At 33.9% G+C, this 22,828-nt stretch overlaps 2 protein-coding genes across 2 annotated transcripts; both read left to right on the forward strand.

The window, feature by feature from the left end:
* Positions 1 to 13,075: 13,075 nt before the first annotated feature.
* Positions 13,076 to 17,503, forward strand: LOC108359550 (uncharacterized). The gene is made up of 3 exons (XM_017611463.1): positions 13,076 to 13,148; positions 13,222 to 13,322; positions 16,815 to 17,503. Exons 1-3 carry the CDS (start codon positions 13,076 to 13,078, stop codon positions 17,157 to 17,159), a joined length of 519 nt encoding a protein of 172 aa, XP_017466952.1. The 3' UTR covers positions 17,160 to 17,503.
* A 2,994-nt stretch (positions 17,504 to 20,497) lies between these two features.
* LOC108359557 (putative nuclease HARBI1) lies at positions 20,498 to 22,055 on the forward strand. The gene is made up of 4 exons (XM_017611471.1): positions 20,498 to 20,534; positions 20,586 to 20,755; positions 21,208 to 21,423; positions 21,487 to 22,055. Exons 1-4 carry the CDS (start codon positions 20,521 to 20,523, stop codon positions 21,879 to 21,881), a joined length of 795 nt encoding a protein of 264 aa, XP_017466960.1. The 5' UTR covers positions 20,498 to 20,520; the 3' UTR covers positions 21,882 to 22,055.
* The last annotated feature ends 773 nt before the right edge of the window (positions 22,056 to 22,828 follow it).

The following is a 22,828-nucleotide window of genomic DNA, read 5'->3' on the forward strand; positions in this document are numbered from 1 at the left end:
TTCTTTCAAGATATATATCAAAAACGGCAATGGAACTTTCTTGCTCAGGTATTTAGGCAAAACAAAGTGATTTTAGTTTTCTTTTACTATGGTTCTAAGTATTTTATTTTATTTTTTATCGTAAGCGTAAAAATAACGGGTTTTTGACTATATGCGCAGACATATGGTTGCGAAGCAGCTGTGATCAAGCAAAGGTGTAATCATTTACATATACCTTGGACGTTATAGTATCTTCTGTAAAAAAAAAGTGACGGCATGTCTGCGCACTTAGTCAGTATATCGATTTATATAATATAACCTCGTTGGTGAAATATACATGAAATTCTGGATGAAGAACATAACCAAATATAACAAGTGAAAACTAAGTACAAAGCATACAAGAAAGTAATATTGGCGCGAGTTTCATAGTCCAGCAACTAAGTCGAAACTAACAAAGTTGCAACTTAAATTTAAGTACCAACTTAAAATTTACCTCTATTCATAGTCGCATTTCAGACTTCTACTAAGTAGTTTCGACTTAGTTTACGATATAGCAAAACGAGTGTGAAAATGTATCGATTTTTATTTAAGATATTTTGGAAAAATTACATTTTTATTAAATAATGTCAAGTTTGATCATCCGTTTATGTAATTTTTATTTTCATTGCATGATTATGCAAAAGAATAAGGTATCATTTTCTTGTTAATTGTGTGAAATAGCCGGAACAACCGCAGTGATGTGAAGTCGATGTTTATCGAAAACATGCTGTGAAACATATAAATAGTAGATATCTAAATGTTATGCACAAATTTACTTTAAAAGAACTAGCGTGAAACTGACTTATTATTTGAGAATTTATCTAAATTATTCCAATTATAAAATTGTGATGTACATAGCTTTATTCGAATTGTAATACGCATTTAATTTCATCTTCCGATTAAAATGGATCGATCTTTGTAAATTTTAATTGGAGATTATTCAATATTATCAAAATCACCCTCTACCAACTTAATTTTTACATATTTCGTCTGTTTTTCCTTAATTTTATAAAATAATTCTTCCTAGTTACGACTTAGATGCAGCTGCAGCCGAAACTAAATTTTAATGATTTTTTGATGATATTTTTAACCAATATGGTTACTGGTAGACGCGTAAACGAAGAATACATAACCATAACTTTAAAGACCAAATTATATTATTATTTTCTTTATAGAAATGAGCTCAAATATCATTAGGGTTACTCGTTAAAGCCTTTATGAAATAATGAAAAACTCTGGCTGCGATCAATTTAATGATAAATTTAACATTTTAACGGGACAAATGAAAGATGGCACCAGGCCATCTGACGAAAATTTTAAAGAATTTAATGAAAAGATGAGATATTTCACACATGAGTTCAAAATTCGTTGAAATACGTCCTGTAGACACGTTTTCCGCGTTCAAAACAAAATAAACGTCAATTGTCAGAAGAAGCTCTAGAGACGCGAAACAAAGATTTTAAGAGCAACAGAGAACATTTTTCGCGCAAGTGCAACAGCAAAAAAAGAGAATCAAGATATATTCAATAGGCTTTAGATTAATTCCGACCTTCTTGTATAAAGTATGAGAAAATTACTCCAAAATAATTTGCAGGATTTGCACAACCAGTGTTGCCGTTTTGATACATATGTATCCAATTGGATAAATTTTCGCCTTAAATTTTGAGGGATACTTCGTTTTTTTCCTCAGTGTACATTTGGATACCTTTTCCCATAAGTATTCGTAAGTTGAAGGAAATTTTTTTTTATTTATGTACGAGCTATTATAAATAACGTTTTTAACAGTTGGCTGCTCATCCTCCAAGCAAGAAATTTTTCATTATTCTTGTCACTTTGAAAAATTAATTTTTTAGCTACATAAACGTGCATTTATTTACACCAAGTCGTTTGCATATTTTAAAAAGTTTTCCGACCTGTAGTAGTTAACTGTAATGCGAAAAAATCAACATTTACATCCTGAGCAACCCTTCTCTTAGTATTCAAAGGAAATTGACAACCATGCTGATGAATAATTTTCAACAATAACTTGACTGTAAAAATAACTTATTACTTTTAAATTTCAAGTTATATGTCGTTAAGCGAGAATTCGAAAAAGCCGGAAAAATAAATTTTTTAATTTCAATTTAAAGCAAGAAATAACAATTTACTGAACTAAATCTAATTAGTTTAAATTAGTATTATTTTGATAGACTGGGCAACATTTTTTGCATGTATTATTTGTGGGAATCTAATCGCAGTAATAAACATTGAACATGGGGAAAGTTTGGCGCGTAGTTTTAGTCAGTATTTTTCCATTCTAAGAAACAGATCTGGATAACACAGAAGCCCGTAGTTATAGTCAAAATTAAGTCGACACTAAAGTTAGTTGCAGCTTTTTTGACAGGTATCCCATTGAAAATTATGTCAAAAAGCTGAAATTAACTTTAGAGTCGACTTAATTTTAACTATAACTACGGGCCTTTGTTTCCCAAATCCGTGTCTAAGTATGGGAAAATACTGACTACATGTTAATAAGTTTGTTAAGGGACCGAGTTTCTCTTCCATAGAAGTACTGTGTAAAAATGTCCGATTTTTTCGGTGGATACATTTGGATACAATTTTAAATTTTTTATGGATACTATAAAGGCTAAGGCAGTGGCAAACTGAGCACAACAGTTGCTAATTATGCAGCCGTATAGGGCTTTCGCACGAGGCGATTTTTCAGGCAACTTTTGCGTTCAACTCACGCAGGGTTGCACGAAAAAAAAATTGAATGGCTAAAAATATCAAAATATAAAAAAATATCAAAATATTCGCCATTGAATTGTTCAACTTTGCATTCTACTTTTGGTTGAACGGCCTTTCAACAAATGTCGCTTTCAACAAAGTTGGTCACTAGCCAACATTTAGCCATTCAACTTTTTTTCCGTGCAACCCTGCGTGAGTTGAACGCAAAAGTTGAACGCGAAATCGCCTCGTGCGAACATCTTTTTACCTTCCCTTTATTAACTCGGGCTGTAACTATGTAATATTGATGCGCCTAAAAGATGCAGCGATTTCTATTCTCAAGTTACATACCTGATGACATTACGAATAGCTATTATAATAGGGAGGTTTTAGTTTTTTAAACTATAATTTTATTATTATAGCGATGATGAAGATGTTGATAGTGATGACAATGACGCAAGCGAAGATGAAGATTATTTTTATTAAAGGTTATATATTCTAAATTATTTTCCAGGCTTAACAAAAACATGTAGATAATTGTTGAAGAGAAAATTTGTACAATTCGTATTCATTACCATATAAAAAATTTCCTAAACAAGTGATGATGTGGGTCATGTTGATGATGAAAATAGTAATGAAGATAATGATGAGGATAATTACTATAATAACAGAAGTGGTGTTTAACATGTAATTAATGATGATTAGGATCTTAACAAATTATCATGAATATTTAAAATTATTTATGGGAGTAACAACTAAATTTTAACTTTTCTCGCTCTTTGATAACGCCATAATAACCTACATAAAAAAAAATTCCACTAAATTATTTTCGGTTTTGTCTTTCTTTACTTAATTTGGTGCTAGTTATACAAAAACATCAAAATATTTTAAACTAAATGTATGTACGTATGAATTGATCTGCACTTTCAGGGTCGATTACCTCACTGTGCCACTGCCACAAGAAAATTCACCCTTTTTATAAAATACGCGAATCCAGTTATACAGTTGTGAGCAGCCTTTTTTCTCGCATTCGGTAACTGACACATTTGTTTAATACCTGTCATATTATTCCTCAGAGCCTACAAATAAACGTCTGAAAACCCCAAGCTTTAGGTCTGGCCGCTCAAGAAGTAATAAGAAGAAGATTTTGAGCGAAAGTGTACTAGAAATTTCCTGATTTTCTCGATTTTAGAAAGTAAACTGGTCATTTAAACAGTTAGTTTTGTTTTGAATAAAGCTGATGCCAGATAAAACTTTGTAGCTTTGCGTGACATTTATAACTTTGCCAGCAAAGCGCCAGACGCAAAAGGTATGCCACAATGAACGCCAAAAAATCAATTTTGCACTGCTTTTTTACTCGTCAAAATTGCTGTGGATTTTAGATATTTTGCTTTAAAATTATCAGCAATGTAATTGAGTTTTATGTTTCAGCATGATTACTCGAATTTGGACGAAACAAAATAAATATTAAACCAGCTGATTGTCAAAGCGCGCAAAAAGATGGGAGTTGGCCATCTTTTCGCTTCGCGCTGCAGCTTTAATGATCTATGTGGCATGCTTTGTGCATTTTCATACAATTCATCTTAGCTGTCAAAGCGAATCTGTCACGTAAAGCGAAGCAAACGTTTTTGTGGCGTCAGCTTAACTATTTATTGATATTTACACATATAAGTATTATTAACGTAGGTATAGAAACCGAACTTGGCAGTGCAGCTGCTTTGTGGCGGCAACAATATACCAGTACGCAAAATGTCCCGTCTCAAAATATTTCTCCATATATGGTAAAGTAATCAAGCGAACCGCTGCGTCCTTTTTTCTATAGTTCCGAACCAGTTCTAAATTCGTCACCTTAGATATAGATTTCTAATGAAAAAAATGAATTAAAATAGTTTTTTAACAATTTCCCTGTCCTCATACAATGCATTTTGTTAATGCCCCACGTTCATAGGTTTTTTGCTGTAACTCAGTATATCCCATGATTCAATACATTTATTATTGAATCATGGGAATATACTTTAACTACACGTATGCATGTACGTAATTTATATGTACATACATACATATATGTTTCCACCATAATTCATATATGTATTTGTGCATATTCCTACATTCCTTCCAACCGAAAAGCATTTGCTTGCATTACTTCAATATACATGTGTACATATGTATGTATGTACGCTGTATGAATAACAAAATGCATACCCAAAACAAACGCGAAAAATATCTCCCATGCAACGTCGTTGAAAAATTTTCGCGATAAATTTATCGTGATAAACTGTTGTGAGTGATCGCGAATGGATTATTTGCATCGTTTTTCTCATTTATGAGAGGCCGACATCGGCAATGCTCGGACTTCTCATATTCGAGTGGGAGGAAATTTCTTTGCTTTTTTCGATCGCGAAGGAAAAGCAGCGGATAAATTTGTTTGCATTTTTCACTCGCGAAAAAAGAATGCAAAAATTGATTTGGAATATTATCGATCGCGATAAATCTCATAAATGAATGAAAACGAATAATCATAAATGAGAATTTGGAAAATAGCTAATAAAAGATAAACCACTAAGGAAATATTAAGTTATTTAGAAGATTCAGATGGAGAAGCATTTAGTGGAAGTGATTAAGAATATCAGCCGACTGATGGCGAAGAAGGAAGCGATGATACCGAGGTAACTCAAAGTGCAGACAGATGTAGCGATATTCGTTCACGAATTCCGGAAAGTTCATTGTCATTTACCCTGACATTCAGTAATCGGTCTCTAGTCACAAATAGTGACTTTTGGTGGTGGACTTGAATTTTGAGACTATTTGATATTCAGTACGCTGTCTCACGCCTCTAGTCTCAATAAAAAGTCACTAATTTGTCAGCTGGCTAAGCGCAGGTCTCAAAAATACAAATATGGAGAAAAAGTTAATTGCTTTCCATTTTATTAAAAAAAACGCGCATATGATGCGACGAAATTTGTTCAATAAGAATTTCGTTAGGAAATAAACCAAAATGCTTTAATATCATACAAATCCATTGAAAAAGAAATTTTGTTTTTATAACATTAAAATCTAAAGATTATTAAAAAAGTAAAACTAATAAAAAAAGGAAAAAATACTAAAAAAAAATAAAAAATACTAAGTACTAAATATAAAAAATAAATAAAAAGTCCCCTACCCCCGAGGAGTACTCGAACCCGGACCCTCTCGACCGGCAGCGTAAACGCTATCCGTNATTATTAAAAAAGTAAAACTAATAAAAAAAGGAAAAAATACTAAAAAAAATTAAAAAAATACTAAGTACTAAATAAAAAGTAAATAAAAAGTCCCCTACCCCCGAGGAGTACTCGAACCGGGACCATCTCGACCGGCAGCCAAATGCTTTGACTACTCGGCCATTGCGAATTTTTTGGGCGGTGCGGCAAAAGGCATACATAAACGCTATCCGCTGACTGTCTGTGTTTGTTTTCACCACACATTTTTGATGAACTTTTGGTGACTCTCTCCTACTGAGTAGCAAAATCTTCTCAAGTCACCAAAATAGTCACTTATTGCTAATCTCAAATTTATTGACTTGAGATGAGACTGACCCTGGGATCAGTGTTGCCAACTTTTGATTTTCAAAAAGCACCAAAAACTTGTGAAAAAAGCGTTTTACCACACTAAAAGCACCAAATTGTTTTGAAGCAAAGGATCCTTTTTTCATAACAGTTTGTATTTAACAAAAGCAAAACTTTTTCGCTCATAACTATTGAATAGCCTCTACACATGCTATGATGACTCATGCTTATGACGTTGTACCGAAGTACTGCACATTAAAACTGGTATATCTCGAGAAAAAGTAAGTAGAAATGAGCAAAATATTTGATGTTTTCAATTTATAACCTCAAATATCGCCAAAAACCGTGTTTTTGGCACTTTGAGGTTAGGATATCTCAAAATTGTAGTGCTAGAGCAATAGTGCGGCCACATTTGGATTCAGCAACAAAATTTGTACAAATAATTAGAAAAGAAATACTTAACTTACCTGCGTACCAGCATTTTCAACGCGAATGGAATTCATCAAGGTGGATTCGCAACTTCAGCTTTTTATCAATCATGGTTGTATTTTAGTGCATTTAAATGTGTAGATTCTGATAAATTCAGTGCTGCCACAGCTTTAAATATTTCAGGTTTTTACTATCTCGGAGTAATTTTAGTTCAGAAAAAAAGCACTAAAAAAGGCACTAAGCACTAAATCATTTTTTTTGACGTTTTAATTTTCAAAAAGCACTAAATCTAGTGCTTAAAGCACTAAGGTGGCAACTATGCCTGGGATTCAGTAATTCAGTCTCATCTCAAGTCACTAAATTTGAGATTAGCAATTAGTGACTATTTTTGTGTCTTGAGATGATTTGGCTATTCAGTAGGAGAGAGTCACAAAAAGTTCACCAAAAATGTGTGGTGAAAACAAACACAGACCGTCAACTGATAGCGTTTATGTATGCCTTTTGCGGCACCGCCCAAAGAGTCGCAATGGCCGAGTGGTCAAAGCATTAGGATGCCGGTCGAGAGGGTCCGGGTTCGAGTACTCTTCGGGCGTAGGGAATTTTTTATTTAGTATTTTTTATTAGTTTTATTTTTTTTTTAACAATCTTTAGATTTTAATGTTTTAAAAACAAAAAACTTAAATTTTTTTCAATACATTTGTATGATATTAAAGCATATTGGTTTATTTCCTTATGAAATTCTTGTTGAACAAATTTCCTCGCTTCATTTTCGCGTTTGTGATGTGTGATAACTTCTTATTCTTCAAAAAGGGTTGCTACCTGATAAAAAATGTAATTCAAATTATTTTTAAGTTTAATCAATTATTACTATGAGTAGCGATCGTAGCTAACTCAGAATCGGCAGTTAACTACAGATTTTCAGCACAAAAATCGGTACTTAACTGCCGATTTTGAGTTAACTACGCACTGTGAATTTGGCCCTAAATATTTCAAATATTACTACAAAAAGTTTTATACAAATAGTTTTGCCCAATTCCCAGAGTTTTAAATTTTTACGTTTTCATTTTATTTTTTAACATTTTGTCATACAAATGTATCATTATTTATATACTACGTTTATGCGTAGGCTAATTCACGAATTCATTTCATGAATTTGGGTTAAAAATGGCTGCATAAAACCATTTCAGGAATTCAGTTATACACGAAAGTTAACCATGAATTCGGCATCATTTCATGAAATCGTGAAGTGCAAGTCCGGCAACGCCACGTTTCTCAAACAGCTGTCTACTAGGGTTGTGATGTTTTTAGATTAAAAAGCTTGAGTGGCATAACCAGGATTTAAAACACTGACAAAGTTATGTGGAACCGTTGAAATATAAAATAAATTCAAATAAACTGAAAATATATTATAACCAATTTAAATATAATATGGTTCATTGCCTGGTACCAACGACTTTTGCAATTCAACCGGAGGCCAAAAAAGTCACATCCGTACTGTGTAGTTTCTCGCCAGTGCACTGCCACTTTTTCAAGGCACTCTATTTCATGAATTGGCGAACTATGCATAAACGGGATCATTTTTGAATTCATGAAATGAAGAATTTTTTGAATTCTGTCGCATAAACGTAGTAACATTAATGTAATGTACATTTACGATTCGATACGATACAAGGGTTCTGGTACTCGATTCCAAAAACTATCGTTTGAAAACTATCGAGTAAAAAGTATCGGTATCGAATGGCAAAAACATCGATTTGGTATCATATCATATCGAAATTCGTGTCTCTACGCAAGAGATTTGTTTATTTCTTAACTATATTTAGGAGGGTTGCCAGCTGTTTCAGATGTCTTAGCTAACTTATGCACACCTCCGAAGAAGAAGACAATGCGAGGACGAGCACGAATACGATGGAGAATACTAATACGGCCTAGGCTAATATAAAATGCGATACAAATTTCAGCAGCATATAAGGAAATACAAATTAATCGAAGTAATGATACATGTCATGTCATATGTATGTATGTACATATGTCTATTTATAAGCTCATCATACATATGATTGAAGTTAATGTGGACCTGCTTCTCTATCGCTAGTTAATTATTAATATTTTGCAATTCATATTGATTTACTAAATTTAAGGCAATACAATCAAAACGCATATTTCATGTACCTTCTTCTTCTTCTTTTTTGGCGCTGTAACCGCCTAAGCGATTTTGGCCGAGTTTAGCAAAGCACGCCAGTCGTTTCTCCTCTGTGCCAACTGACGCCAATTGGAAACGCCAAGTGAAGCCAAGTCCTTCTCCACCTGATCTTTCCATCGCATTGGGGGCCTCCCTCGTTCTCTGCTACCACCAGCGGGTTCCGAGTTGAATACTTTCANCGTCATTTTACACAGCCGTATGAGTTTTGAGGGGATGCCAAATTCAGACATAGCGGCGTATAGGCAACTCCTTTTAGTGCTGTCAAAAGCGGCTTTAAAGTCGACAAATAGGTGGTGAGTGTCGATCCTTTTCTCGCGGGTCTTTTCCAAGATTTGGCGTATTGTGAATACCTGGTCTATGGTGGATTTGCCAGGTCTAAAGCCACACTGATAAGGCCCAATCAGTTCATTGACGGTGGGCTTCAGTCTTTCACACAATACGCTCGATAAGACCTTGTAACCTATGCTTAGAAGGCTGATCCCGTGGTAGTTGGCGCGAATGGCGGGGTCACCTTTCTTGTGGATTGGGCAGAGCACACTTAAATTCCAGTTGTCGGGCATGCGTTCATCTGACCATATGCCGCACAAGAGTTGATGCATGCACCTTATCAACTCCTCGCCGCCGTACTTGAATAGCTCAGCTGGCAGGCTGTCAGCTCCAGCGGCTTTGTTGTTTTTCAGCCGCATTATTGCTATACGTTTACCGTACCGTTTTAACTTGAATATGATCTTAATGATATCACGTATTCTACGTTTAAGTTTAGCATGCGCTTAAAAATATGGGCAAGTAATAAAATCACTCGCGTTGAAATGATTTCCACAGAACCGCAACTTCGTAACTAAGCGCCTTAAAGTATAGCACCACTTTAACGTACATATTGGCTATTGCCACACACAATGCAACGCTCGTAGTTCCTTCTCCTTTTCATTTTTGTATATGTACATACATATTTACATACATATCTATAAATGCATGTGGTCGAAAACAGAAAAATTCTCACAATTCAAAACTATATCAAAGCATGCAATTGAAAATTAGAAAATGTCAAAATCACTTCTACCTTGTTTAATATGCCTTGTTTGAAATAAAATATTGGTTTGACGTTGTTATTTTCATACAGATATATGGCCTTATTCATAAAAAATAAAATAGGTTTAAAGAGCTTTATAAATTGACGATTTCATACATTTTTCAATTTATAAACCTTTTATAAAGCTACTTTATTTTTTATGAATAAGGCCAATAGTAGAGAACTACAGGAGTAAAAACCATGGCCCAATTGGAACTTTTGGATAAGCCTTTTTATTGAAAAGTAAAGTTGATAAGTGTTGCACTTTTTACTTATTATAAAAAGCTTATCAAAAGATGAATAACTGACAAGTTTTTTGGATAAGTCGATTTGATAACCATTGCACAGCCAATTTCTTTTGCTTTTCAAATGAACAGCTTTTCCAATAATGTACTTAGCAAACCCATGTGCGATTTGATAAACATTTTTAATTTATCTTTTTTTCTTACTATGTCGCAAACACAAAGCCAAGCCTATAAATTGGCTGCCTTAAAAATTATTAAGGCAAAAAGTTAGTCCCCCTTGACAATCATATGTTTGTTTATACAAATAACTATATTTTTCTACATTTAAGGATTATTTATTTGGATCTTTCCAAAATAATTCAGTAACAAAAACACAAAAACCACATTGCATTAATTGAATGATTTCCGTACCGGTTAACAAATTGGTACTCAGTAGCCTTAGGGGCGTCTCTATATTTATCATAGTTCCATCAATGCACCCTGCGACTTAAGGAAATCCACCAATGCACATTAGGTCAAATGATACATTTGGCTGTGCGAAAGTCCAATTTCGTAAAGGCAGTTTTACATTATTTTTTGTTGCCATTCTGTAGGGAATACTCCAAAATAACAGAAATTTCACTTAGTTTTTGTAAAATAAAAAACACCGTTATACAGCACACACATACACAAAGTTATGCGGTAACATACATAAAAAATAAAATAAAAATAAAAAAAAAAATATTCCGACGAACTGATAGCCTCCTCCTTTTTTGGAAGTCGGTTAAAAATAATAAATTACCTAAATGTGTACAAGTATGTCGAGAAATCTCTAAATAAATAGTAGGGATGCTGTATCTCAATAATAACAAGTAATTTTAAGCAAAAAATACAACCGACTTCAATGCGTACTCCGATCGTTCTGGTTACGAAGACCCGACTGCCCTCCCTTTTTTAAAATCGGTTAAAAAGAACCAAATGCATATTTAAAGATTTTAAGTAAAAATAAATAAAGGGAAACTTGTTCGTGATATCTCGACCAAGGTGTATTCATGATACAAAAATTTGATGGTAAAACCGCTAAGAGGCAGCCTGAAAATTTTTGAAGTTTGCTAACACACATAAATACTCATTTTCAGTCTCAAATAAAAGAAATCTTGAATACTTTCATCTATTTGCTTTTTGATTTACTTTTGTTTGGCATTTGTGGCTGTCAGAGTTTCAATTTTATAAAGTAGAGAAACCTAAACCTGGCCGACGAATATAGCGAGCGGTTTTACCTTTAAATATTTGTATCATGGGTGTATTAAACAACGCGTTATTGACAACTCAGTGCGGCTCTCTTTTAAGGCACTATTATGTCAAAAAATATGAATAAACGGTTAAAAATTCATAAATTTTTTTTCAAATTTAACTTTATAGGATGGTTCTTCTGAGAGCAATGTCAAATTCAATCACACCTTGTTAAATACATTTTGATCTCTACCAAATAATATACTTCTTCTGTAAATATTTTATGAAGTGTTCCAAAATTCGCTCCAATCGTTTGTCATTCATTCACTAGTGAAGTTTGATCGGAGTTTATATATTCTTCAGTATTTAAGCATATTACATTATACAATATAAACGTATAATATGGTAGAAAGTTAGAAATTATTTAGTCTTAATATGCATAATTCGCTCCGTGTTCCGAAATTCGCATCGAGTGCGTTCACGATTGATCATTTGATTTAAATAATTGGTTTTCAAGCATTCAGTACTACAGTTTGATCGGAGTTTATATAGTCTTAAGTAATTGATCACATTTTTTTTTAATATAAGCCTATAATAGGGTAGAAATTGTGAAATTATTTAGCTTTAACGTGTATAGTTGGCTAGAGACAATTGCAGAAAACTGCAACTACTCGTGAAAACATACAATAAAAGTAATATAGATGAAAGTAGTAAATATTATTATTAAAATTAGATCCATATATAAAACATTTTACACCATTTAATTGAAGTAAATCGGAATATATTTTTACATATAACATAGTTTCCATTTATCTCATAAAGTACATATTCATTACAAATATTTTTAAGATCACTTCGAATTGCAAAAATATCGCAAATTAGTTTTATTGAAGTATAAAATATTTTGTTACCATTTATCTGATGTTAAAATTTTAATAGTTATTTTGTTCCAAATTCAATTTTTCATGCAGAAACATACAATTTAATTACATAGCTGATATTTTTAAAGCTAAATATGTAAAATCCACAGCAATTTTGACTAGTAAAAAAGCAGTACAAAATTGTTTTCTTGGCGTTCATTGTGGCATATCTTTTGGCCATCTGGCGCTTTGCTGGCGAAGTTATAAATGTCACGCAAAGCCACAAAGTTTTTTCTGGCATCAGCTTTATGCTCAGAATGTTTGTCTTAAAGGCTGTTCGCACGAGGCGATTTTACAGGCAACAAAAGTTGAATGAGAAGTTGAATAAGAAGTTGAATGTGAAAAAGTTGCCACCCCTATTCAGCACAATTGTTGTTTACATTATTTAAAATGAGTTTAAATCGGAAAATTTTATCAATTGGCGTAAATTTGGTAAGCCAAGCGCTGGTAGAAGTGCTTTTAGCGAAGCTGAAAGATAAAATAAAATTAAAAAAAAAATACATAGTTTGAAAAACTAAGAACTCGCTTTCCATAATTCCAATTCGCACTGTTATCAAGTGTGTAACTTGAGAAGGGAAACCCCTGCGTCTTTTAGGCGCATCAATATTACATAGTTACACCCCAAGCTGATAAAAGTGATGTAAAAAAGCGGAAATTCTGGGTGCGCAAGTGGATCCGAAGGCGTGCAGAATTGCGTGCATCTAATAACTTATACCGGGAGTTAGCATCCGATGACCCCTGCACAGTTCGAGGATTTGCTTGCAAAAGTGGCGCCGCTAATTGAAAAACAGGACACAATAATGCGTGAGGTACTTACGCCTCGAATAAAGATTCAAATAGCTCTCAAGTTTTTGGCCACAGGCGACAACTATTTAAGCCTGTCAGCCAGCGACCTTTCGAGTACCAAGGTCGACTATATCTGAGCTCCTAGAGGAAGTGCTTGATAGCATATATGCTGTTCTGCAAGAGCATATTCAGGTAAATATAAGCAGGTTTAGTTTTACGGTAATCGGTGAAAGTGAAGCAGTGCGACCAGAACGGGCTGTATAAAATCTGGGGTCGGTAGTAAATATATCCATGGTATGATGGACTATTGAAATTTTTTTGTATAAAGTTTGAGGCATGGTTGGTTGGTGGTTCATTGAAGTGGCGAGTTTAACAACTACTCCTCATTTAAACTGAAATAATTGGAGAACTGGGTTAGTGTCACTTACGTCTGTTACATCGCAGTAGCAGGGTTTTCCTAGAAGCCTCGTAGTTGTAGTCCTACATGGGGTTGGGATATCACAGAGAAAATTATCCACTGTTTATTCTGCATCTGGTGTATTACAGCTACGGCAAGAAGTGTTGTGTTGCAGTCCTAGTCTTGCAGCATGGATTCTCACGACCCAGTGCCCTGTGTAAACATCGACTCCATGCATATAACACGGTGTCGGTAACGTCGATAATGATGTTTAATTCGAGATAAGTGTCAACCAGGGTTTGATCAAATGGCCCTTAGGCCCGTTTTCACCACTCTGGTTAACCCTAATCCCCAGTTAAACATCGTTATCGACGTTACCAACTCCATTCAATTAACCTTGAGGGCCAGTATAATTTGGTTTCCGTTTCACTGAATTCTCATAAAACTTCCAAATAAAATAATTACACCCTTTATTTAATTTTTTATACTAAAAATATTTTTTATTTATTCATTTATATAAGAAATATATATTTTTATGAAATATATACAGTCAGCGTGAAAAATATGTATGCCCTGACGTTTTGACGATTTTCTTTATATATATGTTCCATACCAGTTTTGTTTGGTTTCTTTTTTTTTATAAAAATCAAGTTCAGTCAACAACAAAAACCATTGGAATAACTTTTTAAATTTCATATAAAACTCGGAGAAAATTAAAGAAATACCAAAAAATTGCATACCTACTAATTTTCAATTTTTTAATTCGATTTCTTAGAAAAATTTTGGGTACGCAGTTTTTATGCATTAAATTTTAGCATTATAAGTGCAGTTTCGAAGTCTCTAAAAACTACCGTTGATTTTTGAGAATTTTTTTTGTCGAGGTTGTTGCGCATTTTCTTCGATATTACGCATGAAAAAAAAATCTATTTTTTTACCTTCCTTTTATTAGCTCGGGATGTAACTATGTAATATTGATGCGCCTAAAAGATCCAACGATTTCTATTCTCAAGTTACATACCTGATGACAGTACGAATGGCAATTATAATAGGGAGGTTTTAGTTTTTTAAACTATTATTTTATTTATTATATGGAGACTTCGAAATTGCACTTATAATGCTAAAATTTAATGCATAAAAACTGCGTACCCAAAATTTTTCTAAGAAATCGAATTGAAAATTTGTACGTAAATTTTTTGGTATTTCTTTAATTTTCTCCAAGTTGTATATGATATTTGAAAATTGATTCTAATGGTTTTTGCTGTTGACTGAACTATATTTTATAAAAAAAAACTAAACAAAACTGGTATGGAATATATATATAAAGAAAATCGTCAAAACGTCAGGGTATTCATATTTTTCACGCTGACTGTATACATGAATATTAAAAAAAAAGTTTCAGAAGTATTCGGCTTCTTGTTGGTCAAGCGTTTCCACTTCTATTGTATCCTGTATGAAGAAACTGTCGTCAAGAAACGCATCGTCTTCATATACGTCCTGTGTTACGCTAGAGCTTTGTGGCGTATATGTACGGTGACCATCCGTTCTGTTTTTTGCAGGACCGTATTGTTATTTAAAGGTCTGTCCTGCGTAGTTTTTCAAAACAGAAAACCCCCAAAATGTACTGATTTTTTCCAAGTGTCCTGCCTTTGTCCCGCATTTTCTTCGATATTTTAAAATTAACTTTTCCTAATCGAAATCAAAGCAGTGTCGATAACTAATTGATAACTACATAAGGGTAAGCTGGTTTTGAAGGTTAAACTAGTCAATGCGTTCTAAATATTGTACGGTTATGGACAATCAATTCAAGACCAGCATCAAATATATCGATAACACTGTTCTACAAATTTTGTGGTAATCGCTTAAGAAAAAAAATATTTTCCAAGCCAATTTTCCTTTCAACCAAGCGTTTTCGTAATTTTTTCGAAAAACGTGTTATTGGTACATTTCGAACCTATTCGTCAATATCTCATGAAAAAATTATCCAATCAACATAAGCGACCTACAGTCCTCTTACAAAAATATATTCCTTTGCCGATTTCGATGAAAATTATTAGTGTTACAAGCGACCAAAATCGAAAAATTGAAATTTCAATCATTTTCTTTTTACAGTAAATGAAAATCTGATGAGAAATGTAGATGTTACGGAACACAATCTGCACAAAAAATATATATTTTTGCAAAGAGCCCATCAATACCTTTCGAACTGTTGGTCGTTTCATGAGATATTGAGGAATAACTGAAAAAGTACTAAAAATACGTTTTTCGAACAAATCTCGAAAACACTTCTTTGAAACCATGGGTATTTTTTTCGTGTTCAACGACCCAAAGTTTGCCTAAAAAATTTGCTTTACAGAGGTTCATATTTCGTGTAAAGTAATATGTAATATGCCTTATTATAATTTTGTAAATATTCATTACTAAAAGATTAATACCAATGAAGCAAATGTGATTTATGTTTAAAGTTTAAAATTGGATTAATAATTAAGAAATATACACTCTTCGTTATTTGAATAGCGCATCCTTTTAATACTTAGTAGGTACAGTTTTCCTTTTGTTTGTTTAATATTCATTAACTTTTTATAAAAATATAGCATATTCTACGTCTACATTCCATTTAAAAAATTTTTGAAAATTAAAAAAAAAATAAAGATAGGGGCGACAATTTTTTTGGTTGACGGTGTTGCGCATTTTCTTCCATATAAAAATTTTGTCAAGCATACTTTGTATGGTAGAAAATCAAAAAAAGGGTGCGCTATTCAAATAACGAGGAATGTATATATGTAGTATATTTTTGTTATTTTTATACTACGCAATTATATGTAGGTAAATTTTTTGAAAAATTGTCCTGCATTTTCAAAATATATTTATGGTCACCGTACGTATATGTGAAATATTTTCCCGATTCAGAGCTCTCTGGTCGAAAATTATCCACTGCTGCAGCTCTCAATATTTTTAGGCGACGTTGAGCCAAATAGTTGCTTATAAAAGCCTGCGAAGAAATCGCTTCTTCCAGAGGCATATTTCGTAACTGGTTTGCTACGTGACTCCCGAGTACCTCAAACTCGTCCGGCTCTTTCGTATTCGATATGTTTTCCAATTTTGTCACCGCCTCCAAAATTGGTTCAACATCCTGCGACCGGTGTTTTGCCTGTGTGGTACTTTTCGCTCTTTTAACCTGGAAGAAAGTCTGTGAAATGACGCATCACTTTCCCTGGCGTCCGTCTGAAATAAAAAAGAAAAATTAAAAGATACTTATATATACTCATATTTTTATATTTTTATTTCAGGTTCCTAATACAACAGAGCAATGGTTACAGGTGCAAAAGGATTTCAATGATAAGTGGCAGTTCCCTTTCTGTTGTAGCGCTATTGACGGGAAGCACGTTGTAATAGACAACCCACCGCATGGAGCATCGGATTATTATAATTACAAGGGTACTTTCGTCGTAGTGCTATTCGCCATAGTCGATGCACACTACCATTTCTTGTATATTGATGTCGGTACGAATGGGCGCATGAATGACGCCAGCATTTTCAAAAAGTCGCATTTTTATAAAGCACTACAGGAGTTGAGGATGAGTTGGGATTACCAACTAAGGGTGTCTTCGTTGGCGATGACGCGTTCCCCTTAACAACAAGGATCATGAAGCCGTATTCCAGGCATTATGCATTGCCTCGCAAGGAAAAGATTTTCAATTACCGGCTGTCGAGAGCTAGACGAATCGTTGAAAATGCCTTTGGAATAATGGCTTCTAGATTTAGAGTTTTTCGAAATCCGATATCTGTGTCCCTAGACAAAACCGACTCAATAATTATTACGGCATGCGCTCTCCATAATTGGCTCCGAACAAGCAATTTAAGTAAACTGGTTTAGTCGATCAGGAAGACACAAACACAGGAGCAGTTTACCAAGGAAGTTGGAGAAGCATTCCTTCAGGTGCCTTAGAAGAACTAACCACGCAATTGTCTTAAAGCAACTACTCTAGAAGTGCAAAGGAACTACGTGACAAATTCGCAAACTATTTTGTCGGCTCAGGAGCTGTTCCTTGGCAAGACGAAATGGTTCCTTAAGCCATCAAGCTTTTAACTTTTTCTTTTGTTTTTTTAATGTTGATATTTTTTTTAATATAGCTCATTTACTAGTATAAACCATATAAGTTTAAATTTACACGTTTGTAGAAAACTAACAAACAAAAAAACTGTTTATTAAGAATTGCTAGACAAATTCTTGATATGCAGCTTTATAGCCCATTAAATTCTGGCTTCAAAACGTGTAGGTTTCAAGTGGCTAAAAATTCGCGTTGATTTTTGAAGCTACAATTTAATGGGCTATACATATATATAAGTTGTATATTTAAACTTATATCGCTAGCTTAGAAAGAAAAGTTGCTAAGTCCCATTTTAAAAATTTTACAGGAGAGGAAAAAATCTTCCTATAGTCATTTTCTTTAACTATTTCGCAAGACTTTGAATCAAACATTTTGCGCGTTTAAAGCAAAGCAAAACTCCATAAGAATCAGAAGGATTCGATATTTATTAAAAGATGTCGTATTATTTTGGCCTTATTGGATTTGTGCTGCTTCTTTTGGACTTAGCAAATTTTCCTTCTATTGCTTATGAAGAGGAAAAAATAAAACAAGTACCTTTATAATTTTCGAAACGAAAATAAAAAATACCAGCAGTGTGTTGAATTAATTAAGTAAAAGTGTCTTTTATCCACTGGACCTCTTCCATTGTCAAAGGTATTCAAAATTTCTTGCGCATATAACTCCGACTATGCCGTCCACAGTGTATTTGCGTAGAACTCGTTGAATTTATTAATTAATTAGTGACTGAAAAATATAAAATCAAGTTTTAAAATAAAGTTTGGACCTTTGACTACAAGAGCATGTACAATTTTTTGCATCGGATCAGCCATTCGGAAACAATAGTCCGAAATCATTGGGCAAATAGCTAAGCAGTATCCGTTATTTGTATTGCATATTATTATTATTATTGATATTAATGGCTATTTATGACATGCAACACCCGTACCGCAGGAAATGCCCATAGATTGAAATATATTTAAAAATACTTTCCATATTAGTTTTTGATGGCCTTCCTTCGGCAACTGGCTTCAAAAATCGGTCCGCCACCTCGAGCCATGACAGCCTTGGGACATATCGTCGTTTAAAGTACAAAACCGCGTATCGTCATTCTGCAAAACCGCGTAACTGACATTGGCTGCCAAAAATTGGATTTGCTCACTCAAGCTCTTGGCTCAATCCTTATCCATTCGTCCTGAAATATACTATCCAGAAATGCGATTGCTTTATAAAAAAGAGAACCATTTTGAAATATGAGTGTTTTTACGCTCTAGAAAACAATTTCAACAACTTCACATACGCGGTTTTGCATTTTGCTGATACGCGTTTTTGCATTTTGTTGATACCCGGTTTTGCACTTTAAACGACGATATATATCGTCTGTGTCCATGGTGAAATGAACTGAAGGTGGCGCATTCCCGAAACCGCTACTTTGGTTTTGCCGGCTTTGACATTTATGGCAATACGTAAACAAACTTTTTGTTTAGAAACAAGTGCAAACGTATTGTGTACTTTCAAGTGAAAAATCGAAGTAATTCGTGCGTTCTGAAGTAAAAAACGTTTTATTTGTAATAAAAACTTTATAAAAATGTCGTGTCGTGTGTTGAATTGCAGCAGCCGTAGGGGTAAAGCCCCCAAATGCAGTTTTTTTTTGTTTCCCCGCGACGACGCCTTGGCCAGAAAGTGGGTAGAGTTCTGCCGGCAGGAGAAGCCATAAAATTTAGACACCAGCGTAATATGCATGAAGCACTTTACGAACCACTTTTAAACACGACATGTTAAGTTGAAAACGTTGAAATACCACAAATTACAAATTAAAATCGGAGGTAAGCAAGCATCGACCACTTTCTGCAGGAAAACATGCGCTGCGACAAGATATTATCACTTTTTCGGCACCTGCAATACAAACACAAAAATTCTAAATAGTTAATTAATAAGACCTATTCTTTTGAACACATTTCAAGAGTGGTTGTATATTTTTTGTTAAGTGCTTAATTTGCTATATTCAAAGAAGACTTGAGAAGTTGGTGAATCGAGAAGAAAACACGTTTTCTCACTGCAAATTCACAACTGTCAACTCATTGTTCTTCGCCATACTCTTTGTTTACCCGTTGCCACAAATGTCATTCTGCGGGAATGCGCAATCTTGTATTCTATCGTTCTTGGTCTGTGTCAGCCCCACTCGTTTTAGACGATGCCACTTCGGCTGCTTTCCTTGTGTACATCGTACGCAAGCTTTTAATTTTCCCCTTTAGCTCCTCCGTGGACAGGGTTAGCGCCAACTCCTGCTTCAGAGCATTCAGAGCTGCTGTCCGAAATGTATTATTTTTATTATATAATTTATTTCGCGGATCCTACATGGGTGTATACTTCCAGAAAAGCAATCGCATTTATTTTATTCATTTTAAATTATTATGGCTGAATTTCTTCAGCCCAGATAACAAATAGAATGAATGGAATAGATTGTAGTTTATCCATGATGGAATGAATAAAGAAACAAAAAAGAATGATACTCACGCTTGTCAGCTTTTTATGTCTGTAAAAAATTAAAAGAAAATCAAAAACATACATATGTACATACAAAATGCCAGAAAACCTTAATATTTCGTTGATTTTTGCTAAAAAAATCGCATTTCATTTACTTTTCGAAAGTAGCGAAAGTGAGGACAGTGATTACGAAGGCGGTACACGAAGAAAAGTGGAAAAAAATATGTGATATTACGAAAAAGTTATCCCCAATTTTGATGAGCTACAATTTCTAAGACATTTTCGAGTACGTAGAGAAACGTATGAACGTCTATGTCTCTTAATACAAGATGAACACGGCGTTTACGCAAATCATCATTCCGGGCAGCCAATGATTTTCATAGAAATACAAATCCTGATAACCTTGTGGTATCTGGCTAATATGGAATGCTTTAGGTTGATACAAAAGTTAAAAAAATAAACTGTTTTGTAAAACGTTCTTTCCAGGTCAATCGCTGATAGATTTGGTGTATCCCCAAAAGCAAGTTGGTCAGCAGTTACATTTGTATGCAAGTATTTGCTCAAAATTAACCGCGTTCTTGGCATAATTTCCTGGCCGACATCTGAAGAAGCACAAAATACTGCATCGTATTTTGAGGAAAAAACCAGATTTCCAGGTATACATACATATGTATAAACATATATTGCAAAATACAATTTTTATCAGGGACCGTAAATAATGATTATTTTTTTAAATTTTTACTCAAAAACATCATACTAAGGGTAATCACAATCCGTTGCATATGGTCCTGCCTTTTGAATTTTGGTGCATTTGGAAATTCACAACAATAAAATGCAAAGTGTTGCCATGGTAGCAAGTATAATATTTGAAAATGCAAGACCATATGCACCGGATTATTATTGCTCTTACTGAAATGCTGCGTACATACGAGGTACATCATCATAATCCTTGTCACAAGGACTACCTTTAGCAATAAGTAAAAGTCAAAACACAAAAATAACTACAAAAATACATTTGTTTTAAATAAAAGTTATAATCGTTACGGTCCTTGGTTTTGAAAGCAATATCAGTGCGAAACCATAATAATAATGCACTTTTTACTTGTAGGTGTTATTGGGTGTATTGACGGCAGTCACATTCCCATAGTTAAGCCTAAGCTCTACCCTAATTCATATATCAATCGGAAGAAGTACCATTCAATATTGCTACAAGCAATATGTAATGAACGAATGGAGTTTATTGATTGCTACGCTGGCGAAGCTGGATCAATTCACGATGCATGCCTCTTTCGTAGATCTAAAGTGTTTAGGAAAATTTCCGATGGTAAGCGCAATCACCGACATATTTAAAGAGATTTATAGTTATAATTACGGTATATATTTCAAGGTACTATTTCCATACAACAAGACAAGCACTTACTTGGTGACCAAGGGTATGCACTGAAGTCCTACCTCTTAATACCATTTAAGGATTGCGGAAACTTAAGTTCCAGCCAAAAAAAATATAACAACGTTCATTCTTCGATAAGGGTGGTGATTGAGAGGGCGTTTGGTTTGCTGAAAGTACGATTTCGCCGATTGCAAAAGCTTAATACCAGACGCCCCGATGTAATCCCATTATTAATAATTTCCTGCTGTATTTTACACAACTTTTGTTTAAAAGAAAATGATTTCCTGAATGAGGAATTACCTTTATCGGAAATGTATCCTATTGTTCAAACATCAAATAATACAGACACAAGCGGAAATGAAAAGAGAAACGCTATTGTACGAATTTTATAAAAAATAATTTGCGAATAAATTGAAGTTTATTTAAATATGCAGTAAATTTGTCTAATCAATTGGGTATTTTTTTGTACTGAACAGATTACGAGTTTGCATTGAGTCTTTTTTGGTTAAAAACTATAAATGGCACACGTCCGTCTGAAATTATTAAATAACTGTTCTACAGTATTGAATAAAATCACATAAATTAATTATTGTAACAAGATCTTTGTCGAATCCATGTCTAAGTTTTTGTACTTACTTTAGCAATCCTTACTGCTTACTTAAGTAAGGGATGGAAATGGATTAGACAAGGATTATAGACAAGAACCACTTAACAGTAGTAACAATTTTTAAATTTTGTTATGAACAATGAAATCGGTTTTTTTTGGTTAAAAATTATTGGCTTTTAACTTTACCTAAGAGATACGAACGGAGCCGATACTTTAATTCCAAAGGAGATGGGTGGTCATGAAGCCCACCTTTAGAACGTATTGCGCTAAAAAAATGTTCCAAGCAATCTTGATTCAGTCGACCCGTAAGGATGTACTTCCGACCGTACCTATCTACCATGTAATTATGCGATTCGAGAAATTAATGCGCTGATGAGAAAACGAAAACTCGTATATCGAGACGATAAAGTGACCGGTAATCTAAAGCTTAGATGAGAAAACGGCCCTAAGTCAATGAAATTTCATGTGTGGCGTTGGCACACAGAGAGAGTATTCGCCTAACAAAACTGAGCACCCCGGTTCGAATCCCAGCTGGCTCATATTTTTATTTTTACCTTCCTCTTATTAGCTCGGGATGTAACTATGTAATATTGATGCGCCTAAAAGATGCAGCGATTTCTATTCTCAAGTTATATACCTGATGACAGTACGAATGGCAATTATAATAGGGAGGTTTTAGTTTTTTAAACTATAATTTTATTATCTTTTAAAAGTGACTAGTCCCTTTTTATA

The sequence above is a fragment of the Rhagoletis zephyria genome, unplaced genomic scaffold (genome assembly GCF_001687245.7).
Source record: "Rhagoletis zephyria isolate East Lansing unplaced genomic scaffold, Rhagoletis_zephyria_1.1 Rzeph_scaffold_00409, whole genome shotgun sequence".
Taxonomy (NCBI): Eukaryota; Metazoa; Arthropoda; class Insecta; order Diptera; family Tephritidae; genus Rhagoletis; species Rhagoletis zephyria.

Bases quoted from the DNA above. Each gene is read 5' to 3' on its own strand.
- LOC108359550 (XM_017611463.1), top strand. From the start codon at position 13,076: ATGACCCCTGCACAGTTCGAGGATTTGCTTGCAAAAGTGGCGCCGCTA. The intron at 13,149-13,221 runs GTGAGGTACTTA...CAACTATTTAAG, and splicing joins AAAACAGGACACAATAATGC to CCTGTCAGCCAGCGACCTTT. The intron at 13,323-16,814 runs GTAAATATAAGC...TTTTTATTTCAG, and splicing joins TTCTGCAAGAGCATATTCAG to GTTCCTAATACAACAGAGCA.
- LOC108359557 (XM_017611471.1), top strand. The intron at 20,756-21,207 runs GTATACATACAT...TTTTACTTGTAG, and splicing joins GGAAAAAACCAGATTTCCAG to GTGTTATTGGGTGTATTGAC. The intron at 21,424-21,486 runs GTAAGCGCAATC...ATATATTTCAAG, and splicing joins GTTTAGGAAAATTTCCGATG to GTACTATTTCCATACAACAA.